The sequence below is a fragment of the Xenopus tropicalis genome, chromosome 3 (assembly GCF_000004195.4).
Source record: "Xenopus tropicalis strain Nigerian chromosome 3, UCB_Xtro_10.0, whole genome shotgun sequence".
Taxonomy (NCBI): Eukaryota; Metazoa; Chordata; class Amphibia; order Anura; family Pipidae; genus Xenopus; species Xenopus tropicalis.
Window position 1 is genome coordinate 121,347,915 of NC_030679.2, and position 20,574 is coordinate 121,368,488.

The 20,574-nt window shown below is 40.3% G+C and overlaps 1 protein-coding gene across 2 annotated transcripts in view; it reads right to left on the reverse strand.

Moving 5' to 3' along the window:
- Nucleotides 1-4,928: 4,928 nt before the first annotated feature.
- The window catches only part of LOC101730599 (tetraspanin-15), a 66,687-nt gene continuing 51,041 nt past the window's right edge, over nt 4,929-20,574 (reverse strand). For both annotated transcript variants that reach the window (XM_018092489.2, XM_018092488.2), the window contains exons 6-8: nt 13,900-13,953; nt 10,517-10,633; nt 4,929-7,742 (exon numbers count right to left, since the gene is read on the reverse strand). In XM_018092489.2, the coding sequence (XP_017947978.1) occupies nt 7,539-7,742; nt 10,517-10,633; nt 13,900-13,953 (375 nt within the window). In that variant the 3' untranslated portion in view covers nt 4,929-7,538. The remainder of the gene's footprint in view (nt 7,743-10,516; nt 10,634-13,899; nt 13,954-20,574) is intronic.

Consider the following 20,574-nt stretch of genomic DNA (forward strand, 5'->3'; position numbering starts at 1 on the left):
ATCATGCCTGTGGGTAGCAGTGCATTTGGGGAGGGGGGGCAATGACACAGTTAATCATAAGCATGAAAGGAGGGCACAGAGCTGTGACACCAATGGGAGAATGTGCTGCTGTGGCAGATGCGTCAGATACAGAATAAGTAAGTTGGACATATTGATACATATTGTACACGTATTGATAGCAGCAAACCCTCTCCCCAGCACCCATCTCTCAGGGCAGTGCACCTAATTACCAAACTGTAGAGATGGGTGCAGACTCAGAGCTAGGGATTATTTTCTTAAATGGGTGATGCAACAGATAAAGGGGTTGCTCTTGGTCTGGTAAGTGACATATTAAACCCCACTGGTGCACAAGTTATTAAGTGAGCTTTTAAGTCTATGGTGCCTATTGCCACAGTACTTGTCTTTCTGAAGTGGCAAGCAGCAGGCCTCCAGATGCGTTTGAACTGTAATTCTCTGCACTTCACAACATTCATCAGCCAGAAAGAGGCAGTGAGTTCCACAAATTCTAGTGGGCAGTAGGTTTTTCCACATTTGCAGCAGTTGAATCCTGAGCTCCATTCAGCAGGAGCAAATTTTTTCCATTGGTTGGATTGTGCCTCCTAAAAGTGCGGTGCTCCAAAAGGCCACAAGATGGGAGCACCTACCCACGTTTGGGGCTCTGTAGCCCGGCTTATTTACGGAGAGGAATGGGGCTTTGAAATGGGTAGTTACACAGATATTGACAGGTCGCATAATATCATTGTTCTGAGAAACCAGTGCCCTAATTGGTCTGTGGCCTCTATTGCCTGTCTATTCCAATGCAGGAGATAGTGTTGTATATAGGGCATGCAGTGTGTGGTTCTATACAGCACACAAGCTGATTTATGACAAAGGCCCTGGCTTTCCTTCTTAAATCCAAATCATGTAGAGTGCTCCCCATAGCATTTTTGCAGTTTACATTTTATTTTTAGTGGTTTGCGTTCATACCAGGCTTTTGGCTCCACAGTAGTCTTCTAGAGACAGAGACCCTAACTGACTTGGTGTTACCTGTATAGTGGAACCATGAGTGTCCTCAGCTTGGCTTCAGTCTTAATACATTGACTTAATACAGTGGTTCCCAAAAGAAGAAGTGGGCCCTCTGGGTGGGGCTTAGCCTGAGAGCCAGTTTGGGTGAGATTTTGGGAGAAACTCTAGTTCCTCCTTGATACACCTGGAAGCATAGCATGAAAGCCAGATGGATTTGGAAGTAAGCATACAACATATATATATATATATATATATATATTGGAACAGAACAGGGCCCCCTTACCCTATTGTAAGGGGGCCCTTACCATAGGGTGGACCTTCAAAGCAGGCTTGAAATGAACAAGTCTAACAACTATTGCATTATCTACAAGCTGGTCAATGAAAGAATGTATCTGTAACCAAATAAAGTGTGCACTGGCACTATCTCTGCAGTTGCACATGTACCCAAGGTTATACATCTGGATTCAGCGGCGGATGCGGTTGTCTGGGGCCCATAGCGTTAAGTGGGCTCCAGCGTTAGTGAAAGGGTGGGTGGGCATATCAAGGAGCCCACCCAGGGTGGTAGCGGAGGTTAATCTGCCCCATGAGGATGATATAGGAGGCCGACTGGTAGTATGATGAAACTCAAAGGTATAGAAACTATTTTGTTTATTGGATACAGAAATGTTTAGTTTTTGTCAACGACAATATGGAAGAAATCTGGTCAATCTAAAATGTATTTAAAATAACAGAAAATGTAGGAGGAGAATATCTCTTTGCGTTCAGCTCAAAACATAATGCTGGGGCCAGTGGGTCCTAGAAAGAGTTAAAGTTTGAAACTGAGCTGATCTGCCAATACTGATCAGTTGGGAGTTTATATGCAGCCCATAAAAATGAAAGATGAGGACGAAACCAAATGAAATGAGGATGATTCATGAATCCTGGTCACAATGTTCCGTACATGAATGAATAATCAGCCTCGGCCCAGGGACGCGCCACTTGTAAAGTGAAAGCTATCACCATCTGTCCATTCTTTATGCACCGAGGCACCACTGCCTGCTATCCTGCCAACGCTCCAGTGCTTATAGCAGCAGCATTGGCACAGCAGGTACATGCTAGGGAATCCCCACTGCATCACATTTATAAGCTAATTCTGCTTCTTTAATGCTTTTTAAATATGTTCCTAATCGCCAGGGCCTCTGACAATATATTTCATAGACTGACCCCTCCCTGATCAGTTGCACGTTCATAAGGAGGTATCCTTCACAACAGATTTCCAAGGCCAATACCCAATTAAAAGGCCTTAATTATCCCCCCTATAAAGACTGCTGGAATGGATCAGCCTGATTGGTCAGGAGGCACTTCTTTTGCAAGAAGATGTTTTCCTTGTAATTCCTTCATTTCAACAAGCAATGGACTAGAGATTTGTTGAGGCTAAATGTCTTGGACACCTAGCAATAAAATGAAGGGCAAATATTGCTCATAAGTCTAGGCCAAGATCAAATGCCAGAATAGCCAGTGCTTATGGGTTTGCCTGGCAAACTGCAAGAGTTAAATTTCAGATGCGCAGATCTATGATCTTGCAATTTGATCAAGTGAAGCAGAAAGATGTTATAGGAAAGATGAAATAAATTACAATTTTAATATGTTTTCTCCCCCTTGATCTCCACAAGCCTTTCATTTCCTCTCTCAAAGGCTCAAATTCTCCGTTTGTTCAGCTGTTATATGGGAAACAAAAGCACTCGGTAATTACCGCCCTTTCACAGGCGTGAAGGCCTCATCTCCTACCTTAATAACTAATCTGTACATGTCAGGGGGACACGGATGTGGAGGCGAACCCTTCCTCTCGCCTGGCATTAGACTTCTCAGTGGAATGCTGAACCTGCACTAACTGAGTGCACTTAATTGTATAGGAGATTTAAGAGTTTGTGTGCTCGAAATATAAAGGATAAGAACTGAAACATTGGGGCTTATTAGGGGGACACAGTGCACAATGACAAAAGAGTTGAATTCCCAAGACCAAAAGGAACCAACAGTATGTTCTTAAAACAAAAACTTTATTCCTTCACACAGTGTACAATGCTACTGCTCCACGGTGCTCTCTTCATGGGGACATGACTGAGGACAGATCTCACCAGCGTAATTAGAAGTTATTGAGCCCCAAAACAAAATGATTTTTAGTGACCCAATCATTAAAAGTGAAAGCATGTATAGGACAAGGGAGGCTTTTGGTTACCCCCCACCCCTACATTTCCCTATGTGGGCCCCATTCTAATGAGCCCCATGGTGTATTCACACACTTGCACAGAGCCAGTTACACCTGAGATTGTGTCAGTAGGATAACTGGGCTATTAGTGGTGCCCACGTACCGCGTTTGAGATATGTGTGTACCATGTACCATTTTGGCATTATTACCAGATCACTCAGTTCTACACCCCACACGACAGTTTCTACCTTCTAGATATCATCTGACTTCCTTGCACACACTGAATTCTCCTGCATTTCATTTACTGACTTTGTGCTACATTATGATGGCTTACTTTTATTCACACTCATATGGACTTCAGTGCATATTCAATATATTCTTGTAAACACTGACTTCTATACACAAAGCTTCTATGTCTTGCCCATATACTCATTCACACTCATTCCAGCTTAATTTTGAGCAGAAGCTCACTAACTCCCTTCTATATTTTATACAACATTCACTCATTGACTTCCTTCTATGTTCTGCCTCCATGCTCCTTCACTCATTGACTTCCTTCTATGTTCTGCCTCCATGCCTTTTCACTCATTGACTTCCTTCTATGTTCTGCCTCCATGCTCTTTTACTTATTGACTTCCTTCTATGTTGTGCCTCCATGCTCCTTCACTCATTGACTTCCTTCTATGTTCTGCCTCCATGCCTTTTCACTCATTGACTTCCTTCTATGTTCTGCCTCCATGCTCTTTTACTTATTGACTTCCTTCTATGTTGTGCCTCCATGCTCCTTCACTCATTGACTTCCCTCTATGTTCTGCCTCCATGCCTTTTCACTCATTGACTTCCTTCTATGTTCTGCCTCCATGCTCTTTTACTTATTGACTTCCTTCTATGTTCTGCCTCCATGCTCCTTCACTCATTGACTTCCTTCTATGTTCTGCCTCCATGCCTTTTCACTCATTGACTTCCTTCTATGTTCTGCCTCCATGCTCTTTTACTTATTGACTTCCTTCTATGTTGTGCCTCCATGCTCCTTCACTCATTGACTTCCCTCTATGTTCTGCCTCCATGCCTTTTCACTCATTGACTTCCTTCTATGTTCTGCCTCCATGCTTTTTTACTTATTGACTTCCTTCTATGTTGTACCTCCATGCTCCTTCACTCATTGACTTCCTTCTATGTTCTGCCTCCATGCCTTTTCACTCATTGACTTCCTTCTATGTTCTGCCTCCATGCTTTTTCACTCATTGACTTCCCTCTATGTTCTGCCTCCATGCCTTTTCACTCATTGACTTCCCTCTATGTTCTGCCTCCATGCTCCTTCACTTATTGACTTCCTTCTATGTTCTGCCTCCATGCTCCTTCACTCATTGACTTCCCTCTATGTTCTGCCTCCATGCTTTTTCACTCACTGACTTCCTTCTATGTTCTATGGCTTCATTTAGTAATTTGCTTTGCCCTCTCACTCAGTGGATCTTTTTTATAAACTGTGGGCAAATTTGCATCTGTGTAGTAACCTATGGCAAGCAATCAAATGTGTACTTCCATTGTTCAACCTGCTGGCTAAAACAAGCCAATCATTGAATGGTTGCTATGGGTTACTGTCCATGGGCAAATATGCCCATTGTTCACAAATAAGCCACACTTCCATTTGCACACATACACACACACACACACACACACACACCATTCATTCACCCAATTTCTCACCAACTGAAAACAAACACATTTCTTGGCAAAATTCTTTCATTTATTTTTATTGTAAAAAAATTGTATCCATAAAAATACCTCCATTAAAAAAGGTACCTAATGTAAGTCACACTGTTCAACAAATAAATTAAATCTAATCTAACTCATTATACAAATAAAAAAAAGCTTCAAACTAAATGTTGCGCTATAATCATCCCTTGCATTGTGATAAGGTATTTGTCCCTTTGGTAAGGAGAGGTTAATAAACCCGGAATGTTGCTACTTGGCCTTAACCTCTGCACCAAGCTCAAGTATTTAGCATGAACAAACGCAGTATTGACCTTACAGCCCCCCCAATTCTGTCTATTCTAGGTACACTAACAATTTGTGTATACTCCATACCACTCTATGGTACAATTGTCCCATTAAACAGAAAACAATAAAAAATGACACAATGCTACATTTTAGAACCTTTTTGCCACACAATGCATTCCCATACAAAGGTTTTATTCACACAAATGGTATTTTCTCTGACATGCACATGATTGTATCTAATGAAGGGCTGCCATATTTATATGTCATTTAGATTCTCCTATCGATCTGTGCGTAGATCAGGGCTATAACTATGATGAAAGATTACGGTGATACACTTAAAAGCACAAACCAGTGGGGTTATTCTTTATTATGGTTCATTTAGTGGTTCCATCTATTTGGCCTATGCTCCTTGTAGCTTTATATGAGGCACCCTTGGTTATGTCCCTTAGTGGCTTTATGTCTAGGGATAATAACAGTACAGGGTGGGTGCACTCCAAACACCCCCTTAGAATCTAGTTTAGTCAAGTTATAATGACTCATTCCGGTTTTAACAGGATCATGTCAGTATGCCTACACAAATCCTAGCTTTATGTTGTAAGGGCCCTAACATTTCCCTTTCATTGGCCTCTGCTTCTAAGCATTTGCCAATGAAACAGCAGCCACAATAAGGGACAGTCTGGATTTTTTCGCTGTAGATGTTTTGTGTTTGGCCAATTGCAAGAAGACATGGATGTACTGGCCAAAAGGTGTCATGTACAGGGAGTCTCCTATATAGCAACACAGTTTTTGCTAGAAATGCACAACAGATTTCAACTGAGCAGTGTCACCATTATAACTTATGGCGCATCTATTAAATGCAACTGGGCGCTGGAGCAATGGTTGGGGTGGAATGTATCGCTACAGTACAGCTATAGTCAGACTCCAGATTTGGCTTGCAAATTGAAAAGAGATCTATCACATGCTGATTGTGTATAAAACTCACATACATGTGAATATAGTTTATAATTTTTGTATAAAAAGTTTTATGGTTATGTTCCAGCACAACAGGAATTTTATGAGTATAAGCTTACTTTCTTCACATGGAGGCACAGCATAACATAACCTGAAGGCACCGCAATGGTTCCAAAGATGGGCAGTGTCGACTGACTGAATCCTCCATGCGCAGGTTACTCTATAGGGCAGGTAGGAAAGGACATGAATGTCGGCAGCCATAACTCACATGGCAATGTCGATTGTTTTCCTGAAGGGAGGCTGCTATTAGCCAGGGCTAACTCATACAGCCTGCCTACTTTATGTTAACAAACACACGGTAAACAAATGCTAAACAGAGAAACTAATTTGGTAAAACTACATTAAATTAGAAATAAAAACTCTACATAAGTGCACAACATTTAAAATGGCAAACTCCTCCTAAGTGCTACACTTGATATATGTAAGTAGTACTAGGGGCAGGGCAGCGCCCCCCCCCCCCCCCCCCCGTGGCATAACAAAAAGCATCATTTCTTTTGAATTATTTTCTAATTTGTCAGTTTCCCATTTTCATGCAACTCACAATACAGAACAGAAATATAGAGCACTTGGGGGGAATAGTGAAAAACTTACATATCTACTACAGTGTGTACTCATAGGAGCACTTAAGTGTCAGTCTCAGTTCTACAGTATGAACAACACAAGTACAGTGTTTAACTAGTCAGTCTTCTTCTAACCTAGCTTATTTTAGGTCCATTTTCACCATGTAAAATTATGTTGGGTGAGGAAGGTATAAAACAAATAGAAAATACAGTATCTAAAACTAGGATTTTACCAACTTGTAAAGGACATAAAGTCAAAGGGTGCTCATCAGCCAATCACAGCCTTGTGATTCATATCACTTCAGTAAGAACTCAAAAATACCAACCTCAAGCAACTTCCTTCCCTAGATTAAAGGATTGAGCTACTCTCTCTATGGCACATGGAACCAAAACATTGTCCCCCATAGGTAACAGAAAGCCAGCACTGTAAACACATAATATGTAAGTTGAAAAGAAGATACTCTTCTTGGTTCTTGGCAATTGGAGAAAGTTACATAACTATGGCTGATGCATGTTATACACGCATGTTCCCCATTGGAGTTGTAAAGGCCATTTATTAACTGCATGAGTAGGATAATTTTGGTGCTGCCTATATGATAATATCACCTGAGGTTTGGATTCCAGCATATGCACCTTCTGTCTCCTCCACCTCCTTGAAATGTTCAGAGCCGATATATCTTACTTAGTCAGAGTTTAAGGGAATATCTAGTATTTACTAGTACTAAACTCAGTCCCCCCAGCAATGCTGACACATATCTGCAGCTACTTTCTCATTATCATAGTTGAAATCCAGCATTATCACTGCCCTGATCAACAGGGAGGTATCCATCCTCACGAGGAAGGCACAGGCACCACCCAGCACCATTTAGATCTAGATCCTTGAATGAATATTTCTTCAGGAGTCTGAAATCCACATCATCAAATGAGCAAATATCATTCAGTTTCTGCCAAAAAAGATAGGACAGGCCAATTCCAAGACCCTACGGGAGAGGAAAGAGTAGAAGAAAGGTTAGAGTGGAGCTTACATATGGTGCAATGATTAGTATGTGTATAGAAAGAGAAGGATTAGTGGTTTAGTTGGGTCTGATGGATTGATCTGTGGCTGCTAAATATAAAATAGGGCTTACAGCCCTTGGCTTACAAATACAGGGTTGAAAAGAAGATTGATGCATGGCTGAAGGATAAATTGGTAGGGAGTGGATAATAGACAGTGGGTAGCATTGAACCTATGGATGATCAATAGTAGATGACTGTTAGATGACTCATGGCCCCATAAATGGATTGTTTATTAACAGTTGCAGGGATGGCCAACTGGAGAAGGACATATAGATGGATATTTAATATATAGACTACAGATGGAGACAGGTCATCAACAATACAAAATGCAGATGGAAACGTGAGGACTCCCAAATAAATACAATAAGGGGAGGGCACTCAAATGCCAAATCCAGTCTGCCTCAGTGTCAGTTTAAACAGATAAATGAGGGGCTGGAGTATATACCACCTCTGCGGTTAAGAGGGGGACAAATACATGATAATTCATAAATTACTCTAAACTCTTAACAATGCTTTTACAATTTAATGCTCAATGTACTTAAAGTTTGTAGCAATACAACAATTTAGCATATACAGTGGGTTGCAAAGCTTTACGTACATGGGCCAATGAAAATAACCCCAAAGTGTCGGCACAAGGGAATTTCCCCCGACAAAGGCTTGTGATGAAAGGTTGGGAAAATTCTCTTTTTGCCCAAGAGTATGCACTTACTTCTTATTTCTGGGTGGTATGTATTGTACACATGGTCATGTCTCTATGTAAAGCAAACTATGTATTGCTATAAACTTTAAGTAAATGGAGCATTTAATTGAAAAAGCAATTGATTTACCTAAAAAGAGTGCAGAGTAATTTATGAATTATTGTATTATTATTATTCTTATTTATTAAGCAAGCAGAGTAATTAATGAACTAACATCTCTGATGAATGGATAATAATAAAACTAAAATGTATTGCTTGATACAGATGGAGTTCTTTATTGATAGGATCAATAGATGAATGGATTGTTGGGAAGGGGTTTGATAAATAGGTGGTGGTAGGGAAAATGGAGGGATAATTGGTTCATAGCACAACATCCTTTAAAGTCTTTAGGCTTAATATCACAAAGATCATACATAAGCCCAGACATTTGCCAACTCTTAAGAAAGATAATGGAAGGGTTAAGTCCCAGCAGTGATGAATAATGAATGTACAGCTGGGACTGGCCACAACTTGGCATGTTAACCCTTTAGTTCCTAAATCAGCCAGAGGTGGGACATGGACGTTTGCGGGGTTAACAGATTAAAGTTAGCTTTTTAGCCTGTCTGTATTGGGAGGTGAATTGAATCCCAGCACCTGCTTAGCGCTCTCTTGATCCTACTCAGCATTTGGCTTGGCAGCTCTAAGTAGGCAAATTAAATCAACAGCGGGAGTTTAGGCGCCCCAGCATTAAGTTTAATTGAACAAATTAACATACATTAAATCAATTTCTATTCATAAGCTGGCATAGCCAGTGGCAGCGAGGCTGAAGATCTCTCTTGGTGCCCTGAGTGCCATATGTATTCTCATTTGTTACAGATGTGACCACACTGCATGTCTCAGAGGTTCCCTTTATAGAGCTGCCACAGGTGCAATGTGCAATGCAGGGGGCTGCCCAGAACTGGTTCCTTACTGAGAACTTTGTGTTGAGGGGGTACAGGAGGTGGGCATTTGTGCACAGCTGCCTAAGGGTTTCTTCTTTCATGAGGCTCTGTGGGGATAGGTATGCAACAAGGAACATATAGCAATGCATACGGGCACCAGGGACATCTGTGCCAAACCACACAGGTTTACTGTCATAACATTATTGTATCATATGTATGGAGCCCTTGGAACATGTGTACACACTCACTAAAGGACTTCTGCACTATGACCCTTGCTCTTATTTAGTTCTAAAGATGAAATGTAAATCAGTGCAGTCCCAGGCACAGAAATCATATCTATATCTTGACAGGCGTGATGCAAATTGTTATAGTTAAAAAACAAAACAAAAAAAAACAATAAATGCTTCATTTCTTGCAATAAGCTTTAGTACAAAGGTGATGGCTTTGTTTGACTTCCCTCCTCTAATAGAAAGCAACACTAGGTGCTTGTTATTGGATTGAAAAAAAGACAAAAGTCCATCAAGTTCAACCCCTCCAAATCATCCCCAGTGGAATATACGGAAGAATTGTTGTCCATGGCAAAACACATGAATTGTACATGGGCAGTACAGTTTAATGTGGTTATGGAGAAGCAAACTCTCCTTTTGGTGGCTGCATATAGTAGCAAGAAGGGTCTACAGGCTGACTGATTCCCTAACAAAAGAGAAGATCATTTTGTCCAATGGTGCATCTCCTGACCCGTATAGATACCTGCAGGACAGGGAACCAGTAATGATAGGAAGCCTAGACACAGACCAGAGACCTAGCTCCTGTTCTACCACAATTCCAAGAAATTCCATTCAGCTGGTAACTCTAGTTTACAAACAAGTAACGGGCTTTGGTAAGGTAACAAAGGAATGTTACAAAAATGCAGGCTGGCCAATGATTGACTGATGATGGCATACTAGGATGTATGGATGGGTAAAGGATGAATAGAATACAAAAGCTTGAACTTCTTGTCACACAGAGTTCTTTCCTACTGCTGGGTTCTACCCACTTCTTTGTTGGTTAGCCACAGATAGGAACATGGTGTATCATTACCTGGGGTGCAAGCAAAGCCAATACTAATCCAATTGTCACGCCATAGTTATCACCGAGCCACAGGCCCACGGCATGGATGCAGCCTCTCACATGGATAATACTGTGGACTTCCAGTCTCTGTGGGGAGAAGGCAAAAGAGCAGAAAGGTTGAAGGAGGAGGCAGCACTGGGTTGGAGGAATATATGAAAAGAATTTATCTCAATGTGAATATTCCTGAAACCAACAATTGAATAGCAACTACTGTTAAACTTGATCTTCTTTGACTGCCCCCCCCCTCCCCAGAGAGTGCACTCTAGTCTTATTGCTTATGTTTCTAAGGCCTTTTCCTTTTTGATCAAACCTATTCCTGGTCGTTAAGGAAAGCAAGTCCTGGCAACCGCATGTACAAAACAAAGACCAACTGCAAACTGTCACTAAATATATCTATCTATAGTGTTAAACAGTATCTGGGTTGAAAAAAAAAGACAACTGTCCATGAAATTCAGCCCTTTCTGTATGATCCCCCTGTGTCACTGACCCACATTAGGAAAGTAGAAAGCTGGCTTTGTGCCTCTTTCCCTTTAACCCTGGGTATTTATTGCAATATAGACCCTACATATTTCTTATTCAGTTTATGTGCATTGATTCTGCATTGCATTAGTTTCTCTTATGTAAATATGGATAGGGGTCAGGTTGATCCTTCTGTGGGGGGGGGGAGGGGAGGTTTATATAATAGGGGCATTTTTCTTTTATTTAGCCAAATAAACTCTCCTTTTCTATTAATGCAAATTTTGCTTTATACGGTGCTCATTTCCCTTGGGCCCACCCAGCTTCTCTTTGTGTGGATTGATGGTCAGATATGAAATTGTTTCTGTGCAATTGGGAAGTCATACGGCATTTTGGGTCGGTTATATCTATACTGAGATTGAAATTGATTTAATCAGAATAATGCAAGCGGCATAAATTACCATAATTATTCTCCCATCATAGTCTCTCCCCGGTGGCGAGGCTTCCATAACACATCGCCTGATTGAATACTAGCTCTCTGGCACTTGCACTGGGACAACAATCTTCTTGAAATAATAATGACCCAGTGCTTCTGCTAGCAGTGATTGGTAACGGAGGCGAGACAAGTAGCTTCCTGCGTTAGGGGTCATCAAACAAAACAGCTCCACTGCCATTAAGAGCCCAGAGGCATTTCCAGTAGATGGCAGCACGGGAGCCAAGATGAGTACAGGACTCATTTACAATTTGAAGGAACAACGTTGGGTACAAATAAATCTCACTCAAGAAGGATCTTGTGCCTGCTTTGATACATATGGAGCACTGGAATCACTGCTTGGGTGCTACCAAATGTGCCAGTTACATTGCACGCAAATAACCTGATAATTCCTGACACTGTGGCTATGGGAACCCCCACATCGTTGTTGAGGCAACTTGCACCAAATTTACAAAACATGTATGACTTTAGCAATAAGTTTGCAGTGCATCAAAAAACTCTGGAATTCTGGGTGAAGAATGTTGTTGTGGTAAAAAAAAATATTGCTCTGTGCTACTGTACGTTGCATTTCATGAGCCCACATATATTTTAACAGCTAATGTCATGTGCCCATTTAGCACCGGTTGGTATGAGCAAATGAATGCATTTTAATTTCCAGGAAAAATGTGACTAATGAGCCAAGGTCAATTGGTACTAATTATCTCATTAGCTTAGTATATTAAATTTTGAATGGCTTTACTGGGAAGCTAAGGTGCTTTAGTGGCAGCCTGTCTCTGCTCAACTCCTGCCTTCAATGTAAAGGGAAAACTGACCATGCCTTATTAAAAAGCACAGATTATTTGGACTTCAATTACCTATAGTTATATATGCTCAGTTAAGTATATGGGCATAGTGCCTAAAGGTATTTCCATAATACAGTGCTAGGAGGCCTTTCCTGAATTAAAGAGGCATTATGGGCTTTAGTCATTGCTTTTCTGAATGATGGTGCCTTCATTACTGCATATATCTATAACAAATAACAAATAGACACAAAGAATTGTCGTCCACTGTGCTCTTCTCAGCACTTCTTCAATTTACAATAATTATTTTCACTCTAGTTTTAATATAGTAACAGTGTTTGAAACAGCTAATATAATGAATTCAAAATAGCGCCACCCACTGTTCATTGCAGCCGACTGATTTAGTGAGATAAGGAAAGTCTTGGGATGTTGCTGCCTCAAAAAGGAACTTTGTGAGCAGATAGATTTATCTAAATGTTTCTTTGGTCAGTTCTAAGCACAGCAACATTACAAGACTTCAGCTGACTGTAGCCAGTTTTCCTATATGGACAGCAGGTGGCACTGTTGTCATTAATAATTAGTTAAAAAATTGCTAATATCTTAAATACAGAAAAGAAAATGTTAATAGCAAAATTGCTTGGAAGAGTGCCCTGATCAATTTTACATTCGGTTGTTTTAGGGTTTACATTTCTTTTAGTCCGTGTTTATGTTGTGATCAGCCCCTAAGCTCATACATTTACAAAGAACAGATACCCAGTGGCAATACTATAAAGGAAAAACCCAACCGGAATCTGTTCAAACTGTAGCAATGCTGAAGTAAGACCGCAGTTTGAAAGTTAAACACAAAAATATTAACAACATCAATAATATAACAACAATTACCCATAATACATGAACATGTAAAATATAAGGATATTAGAAACCACCATGGAGTACCTTTACAATAAAAACTGCCAGTGAGTTATGTGATACAAGTGACTTCCATGACTAATCCCGGTTTACAACTGATGACATCGCTAAGCTCTATTTAAAAGGATTTATTTTATAAGGTTGTAATAATCAAAATACACGAATAACCTGTACAATATGCATGTATCATGATACTGGTGCAATATTCCCTATATAATATGCATGAGCTATGAATACCTTGTAAAATATATTTTTATAAATGGTATATAGTGATGTGACCAATTATAACTGGCCCTTAGTGATGTAAATCATGTCACATGACCCACTATTATATATGTATTATATATATGTATTATAATGAACTCTTTGTTCTAAAATATAAGGATATTTGAAGTCACCCCAGAGTTCCATGAGCATATAAAAAGACTTTGCCAATGGTAAAGTTAACAGAGTCAGTGGCTATTGGAGGAGCCAAGAATATAAAATACAACTTTAGGAATTAGTTATAGAAATAGTTTGCTGTTGGGAAGAGTTGCGTTGCCATTATGTTATGCCATTGCCAGCTTCAATACAGTCATGAGCAGTTTGTAAGTCTGCTCCACTTAAACACTTTATATAATATGAGCATTTATAATAGAATAACCTAATATAACGTTCATAATTGATGTTATACTGTTCTAGTGTTCTGGGGCTGATTCTGTTTACAAGCACAATACCTCTTTATCCAGGGTCTGGTACCCACACAGTGTGTTCTTCACTCCTCCAGACTCCTACAAAACACAATGACAGTACAGTGGTTAATGATGTTTCCAAATGCATGCAGAACTGAAGGGAAATCCATCAATTTCCCAGCAGGATGCCCTACACTGCCTCTTCCGTGCCAACCAAGATCCCCGATCTGCATGTTCGGAGCCTCGGGACTAACATAAAGGGATAAGTCTCATTACAAAAAGTTTCAGAATACTTCCATGAAATTCCATTTAAAGAGAACATCATGTCTCGCTTTGAGCGACATGACCTTGTTTGACGCCTCAAGCTTAAGCAGTGAGGTGCCCAATACTGTTTGCTCCAGCAGAACCACTCTCCTTCCTTGGGCACAGCAGTGTTTAAAGCAGAACTCCATCCATCTTCTGTTTCTGACAGATCTGAGTCTTTGCACTCCTAGGCAGCAGATGTGCAGAAGCTTAGCATGAAACTGAAGAGATACTGAGGCAACTTGTAGGCACAAGTTGTATTTATGTGAAGTTTGCACCCAATCAATTCTTTCCCTTCAAGCAGCTGACCAGAGAATGCTAACTTCTGATTGGTTGTAGTGGAATACTTTAATAAGATAAAAAGTTGTGCACTCCAACTCTATCCAACTATCACAATGGCACTTACTGGTAGTTGCTTGAACCCATGGATGAAAGGGTTTATTAGAACTCCTTGGCCCTGCTCCAGTGCAGCTGTCTTTGTTAAAGTATTTTTGCAGCTAAAGCAAAGATGCCAAGCTTGGCCCCAAACTTTTACAACCCTTTCAGTTTATCATGTATAGAACTGACTACCCTCAACAGCCTATCACATTACAGACCATAATACTTCACACCATAGCCTAGGATCAATAGGAGCGTCTCACGTTGCCCTTAATAAGGGTACTGCACTACTTCTACTTAATCTCATACTCTACAGTGTCCCCAAAAGTGCTTTACAATAAGTTTTACCACACAGCAGAGTATCATTGGATGCACACACCATATCACTTAAGTATAACCATAACTGCTGCTCCCTAACTTGAATGACGCACAGTTGGGGCCGGGGTGGTGCCTACGTGCTTCCCCTGCCTGCCCCTCTTGGATAGAGTACTGCCTACTCTATGCTGTATTCTATTCTCTGCACTCCAAAACAAAGAGCAAAGGGTTTTTCTGTACTTTGTACACTGCACATTCCTGCTCTGTCCTCTTTATCTATAATGGTATAGCCTGTGCATGGGTATGGGCACCAGGTCTCCCCATTTTGACATATACACAAGATTTTAGGATGATACAAAGCTTGCCTGGATAACTGGTTCCACAAAATAGCACCTCCCTGCTCTCTGCAATTCCAAGACTGAAATAAATTAATTTACACAATTTAAATAATGCATATAGTGTAAGTAAATATACAAATATATTTTTTTTCCATGCTATGGAAATGCGGCAGAATGACTGTGTGTGTAAGAGTCATTTGTGTGAAACTGCAGAGTAACAAAGACAAATCTTGAAATCTTGCAGAGACCAACAAAACGCATGGCTGGTAAATAATAGATAAGAACAAAAAAAAGTGTTGCCAAATAAGCTGGTGCAGTTTACTCTTGCATCCTTTTTTAAATTAGATTTACTAATATTTTTTTATTCTCAGGTTTTGCAGACTCAACTGCTATGGAGTTGTTAGGGTTTAATTAGCCCAGCTAGAATGGGAGATTCCCAGAAACAGGCCTGAAAAGGAAAAGAACCAACCTGCATTTTTGTTGCCAGGGTCGGTGACCCTAACAGCCACATGGCCTTTCCATTGGCAGGCTGTAACTAGGCAGAAATGGAATGCAAATGAGTTGAAAAAACATACAAAATAAATAATGATGAGAAAATTGCTCAATTTATAAAATACCAAAAGCTGATATAAAGGTGAAATTGCAGTAGGTTTTGAATACATTAAGAATTCAGCCGTTTCTAGTGGAACTATATTGTCATTCCCTTCAATAACTTTTCCATCTCAGGGCTTTCATGTGCTTTTCACCCAAGCCTCAGAAATCCGATTTAGACATGCCAGGCTCAACTGATTTATTGTTAAGCCGATCAAAGCAGCATATTTGTATATTCATTGGTCATTATGGCACAAGGATCATTATTTCAGATGTGGCTTATTATCACCAGCTGACAATGTAATGCGACATAAAGTGCACGTTTGCTATTGAGCCTCTTACATGGTATTACAACAGTGTTTCCTTCTGCGTTTCCCCGCGCTGGACCTATGCATTCTGGCACAGGGGAACACAGGTACTAACACAGACCTGTATTTCCTATCCAGCTGTACTTATTGTGGCGCAGGTAAGCACCGAATGTATCAGGTTGCACCTAAATCTTTGTGACTGTGTAATACTGGAGGACTCAGCACAGAAGGAAAAGCTAGTGCCACTGCCAAGTTTCCCATCATCCCATGCTTTTAAATAAAATAATAAGTTGCACCAATGAAGATCTCTATAGCAACCAATAAGCAATTAGTTTGATCAGTCTGCTATAAGATTTAATTGGATGCTATGGGTAATGGCACTGGTGCAATGTAGCACTTTAGCCTTTTAACACAGGTCTGGACTGGGATTCAAAATAGGCCCTTGTATTCTAAATACACAGAGGCCCAAACTAACCCCCACCAGCCCATTAAACAGTGCCTGGCTATGGCATCTTACAGCAGCCCCTCTGGCATTTGCCAATACCCACAGATTGCAGGTCCCGGCCTGCTCTAAACTATATTTGACTTACTCTTTAAACACATTACTCTGGTTAAAAACCAAAATGATTTTGTTGTGGCTACCTGATAAAAAAAAGTGTGCTTTATTTTTCTTGTGAAGCTAAAATAGCTAATAATAAGGCGTTTGTTCAACCTGCAAGCTAGCAATGCAAAGCTAGTGGCAGCGAGGTGAGAAGCAGTGCTCCCATCACAAGGCAACCCTGAGCCCTCGCTGACAAGTTACAAAAGATCAAACACTTTGTTGGAAGATTCAGAAATAATTGTGTGTTCCGCATCTCTTGTCATACCTCGGGTCACATCTTCCACTGCTTCTAAGGCTCAGCCCCGGCACGGGACCTGACGCTGTCTCCATATCCACGTTCTGCCTGCTGAGATCAACATCAAACTGCAACCCTGTCTGTAGGTCAGTATAGCAACTGCAAAGAAATCTTATAGTCTCGCTCATGAATCATGTGCACAATATGTATGCTGTGTGTGTACTAGTGTGTGTGTTTGCCACTGTGTGCTGCTCTGGAACATGTCAAGTCTTTTCCTAGCTGCCTTTCACATATTTTTGTTATTCAAAAAAAGTATATTAGCCTTATGGCTCAAGGTGCTGGGAATCTAAAATAATAAGTTACACACACAGAAATTACCTTTGGAGCTCTCTGACTGGCTAACCTAACCGAATTCCTCTTTGGCAAGGGTGCATTTAAAAAACTATTTAAGGAGCCCCATACACAAAGCACTGCTCATTCAATTTGGATGCAGGTGAAGAAATTTGACTTCTCTCTCTATAAATATATGATGCTTGGTGTTCTTCAGACATAAGACAAGGGTGACATGCTTAAATCGATGTGCTGTAAGCATAACATACACACAGTGACTTCAGTATACACTTATTCTCACACTTATGCATACTAGAGAATGCAATTTGTATGCTATTGATAAGCTGGAGGCTGAAGATCCCAGATAAGTGTAGTTTTAGGGTGGCCCCTGTACGCATGGTACTTTCCTTGGGGGGTTGCGGGGAATTGCTCAGTTTCTGCAGTTTCCCTGCTCATTGCAGTGACTCCACAGACCCCCAGTCTCTCTGGGAGCACCTAACACAGACAGGTAGGCTTTCTGCTCTAAGAGATCTTACTCACATTACCAATACAAGGACAGCCTTTCCTATCCTTTCCTATTTGCTCCAATAAGTGAGATAGACCAGTGGAATGGAAAAAAACCTATTACTTCTAAACACTCCTACTTTCAGAACAGCAAGATTCTCTAACCAGAGAAAACCTATTCTCATGCCGCCCTAAGCCCAAGCCTTAGCGCCTTCCCACAAATACAGACCTGTTAATGTTGATCCTGTTTGGAAATATTATATAAGACTAGACAGAATAGCAGAAACACAACCTTTTAGCTTGCTATTTTGAAGGTTGGCTTCTGCTACCCGGCAGTGCACATAAAAATATATTCATCTGTTACTGTGCTCACAATGCATATGGCATATATTTGTAAAGCTCTTGTGCTGCATTCATCTGAATCTAATGAGGGGTTAAGCATATGTTTGTATATGATAAGGGAAGAATGTCTGGGGCAATTCAAATACAGCTCCAAATCCATGTATACATGCTTTATTATGCATCTTTGTAGTGCCTCATTGCAATCTAATTACACTGTGTACACACACATACACACACACACACACACTGTGTTCAATACACCCCTGTCCACCTGGCACTGCTCCTAATGTTACAAAATTAAAAGTGCCCTGACTGACGCACACGGAGCAGTGTACCTCAGCACTTAAACTGCTTAGACAAAACAAACAGAAAATAACTAAGTAAAAAAAAATCTGTACGTACCTAGCCATATCTCATACTAAGGGGCAGATTCATTATTCATTTTTAGAATAGCTCAAACTGGATTCGGAAGCAGGAAATCTAAGTAGGATCCCACATTAGCTCCATGTGACTTTCAGAATTCAGATTTAGAAGAATCCTAATTGTTCAGCCAAACCCTTGTGTCCGTAAAGGTTTACCTTAACTTTTAGTTACAGAATGTCCTGTCCCTAGCAACTTTGCAATAGGTCTTTTTTTTTCTTTTATAATTTTCAAATTATTTGCCTTTCACTTCTTCATCTTTCCAAGTTTCAAATGGGTTCACTGACCCCACCAGCCAAAAACTATTGCTCTGGGAGCTTACTATTTCAATTATTGTTACTTTTTTATTACTTATGTTTCTATTCAGCCCCTCTCCTATTCATATTTGAGTCAGCTGAATAACTGAAAAAAACACAACAAATAAAAAATGAAAACCAACTGCAAACTTCTCAGAATACAAATTTTATAAATCACACAAAAAGTTATTTAAAAAGTGAACCATGCCTTTAAAGCTAAGGAAACTGAATGCAACAATTTTTGGATCAGACAGGATGTCATTTTTAATAAAAAATTTACATGTGATTTTGCAAATTTGGGATCAGGTTCAGTTTGGTATCAAACCAAATTTAATTCCGAATCTTGTCTGAATCACTTATGGAGGATTCAGTATTTAGCCAATCCAAAAATGATAAATTCAGTGTATCCCTAATAGCATTTAGCTGTACTTGATGTGGTTACCCTATATAATTGTCCCCACAGTTTTATGCTTAATTGCCCATGCCTTCAGTTAATGACAAAATGAATATAAAAGGTTGACAGAATTTACAGAAAGCTTCCTCCTAAGGTAATCTCATTATGAACCATAAAGCCCCAGTGGCCTAGAAAGCTTGATGAGTCTTTTTATACCCTGTTGTTAACAACTGCCCACTCAGTTAATTCACACTGAATAACATGCAGTAATGCATGTACTGGAAGGGAAGAGGGGGGACACAAGGAAATAAAAAGAAGGAACTGAAGCAAAGGGGATTAGAGTGAGCAGGTCAGTGCATAGAAGAAAGATGAAAAAGCAAGATGTCTATGGGGAAATAGAACACATTGCCTGTGCTGCATACTCTACAAGCTACAGGACTAAGAGAAATCATGCCTGACTCTCCTTATCTAAATGAAAAATGGTACTAAGCAAAACTTCATTAGCATCTAAAGTCTGTACCTCTGAGCCGCACTCCTTGGATGTGAGGAGACACATTCTGAGTTATGGGCGCTTTCTTTTGGCCACATTTAAATAATTCAGTTCTGTCTAGCCGGGAACTAATACAGATGCATGATCTGGTAACTTCTAACAGTCCAAACTCTTCACAAGCCTTGCTTATAGCTTTTATGCCACTACAGTGGAAATGATGTATGATGAATACAAGCTTACTGTCTTTGTAGAAAACTATACCCCTAGACCAGTGATCCCCAACCAGTGGCTCATGAGCAACATGTTGCTCGCCAACCCTTTGGATGTTGCTCCCAGTGGCCTCAAAGCAGGTGCTTATTTTTTAATTCCTGGTTAGGAGGCAAGTTTTAGTTGCATAAAAACCCAGTGTAATTGCCGAACAGAGCCTTCTGTAGGCTTCCAGTCAACATAGGCAAATTACAGCTCTCGCTGGCACCTCCAGGAACTTTTTTCATGCTTGTTTTGCTCTCCAAACTTTTTCCCTTTGAATGTGGCTCACAGGTATAAAAGGTTGGGGATCCATGCGCTAGACAATGTAGGTCTCTATAAAAATATATGTATATATGCACTATGTCAATTAGTCTTCAATTTTACTTTTCACTATGGTTTTAAATGAATAGCTTTTCTATTCTGCTACTTTCTGGGCTGCAGATAATACCATCTGTGTGTCAGAGGCAATTAATGGCAAAACCTCAATTTTAACATAGCAACATAGGTTGAAAGAAGACTTTTAGTGCAAACTTTCCATCCAGAGGAAGGCATACAAAGTCCCACCAGGCCAACTGACGCACAGGAGAATATAATTTCTGACCTCATGTAGCAGTCAGACAGCTCCA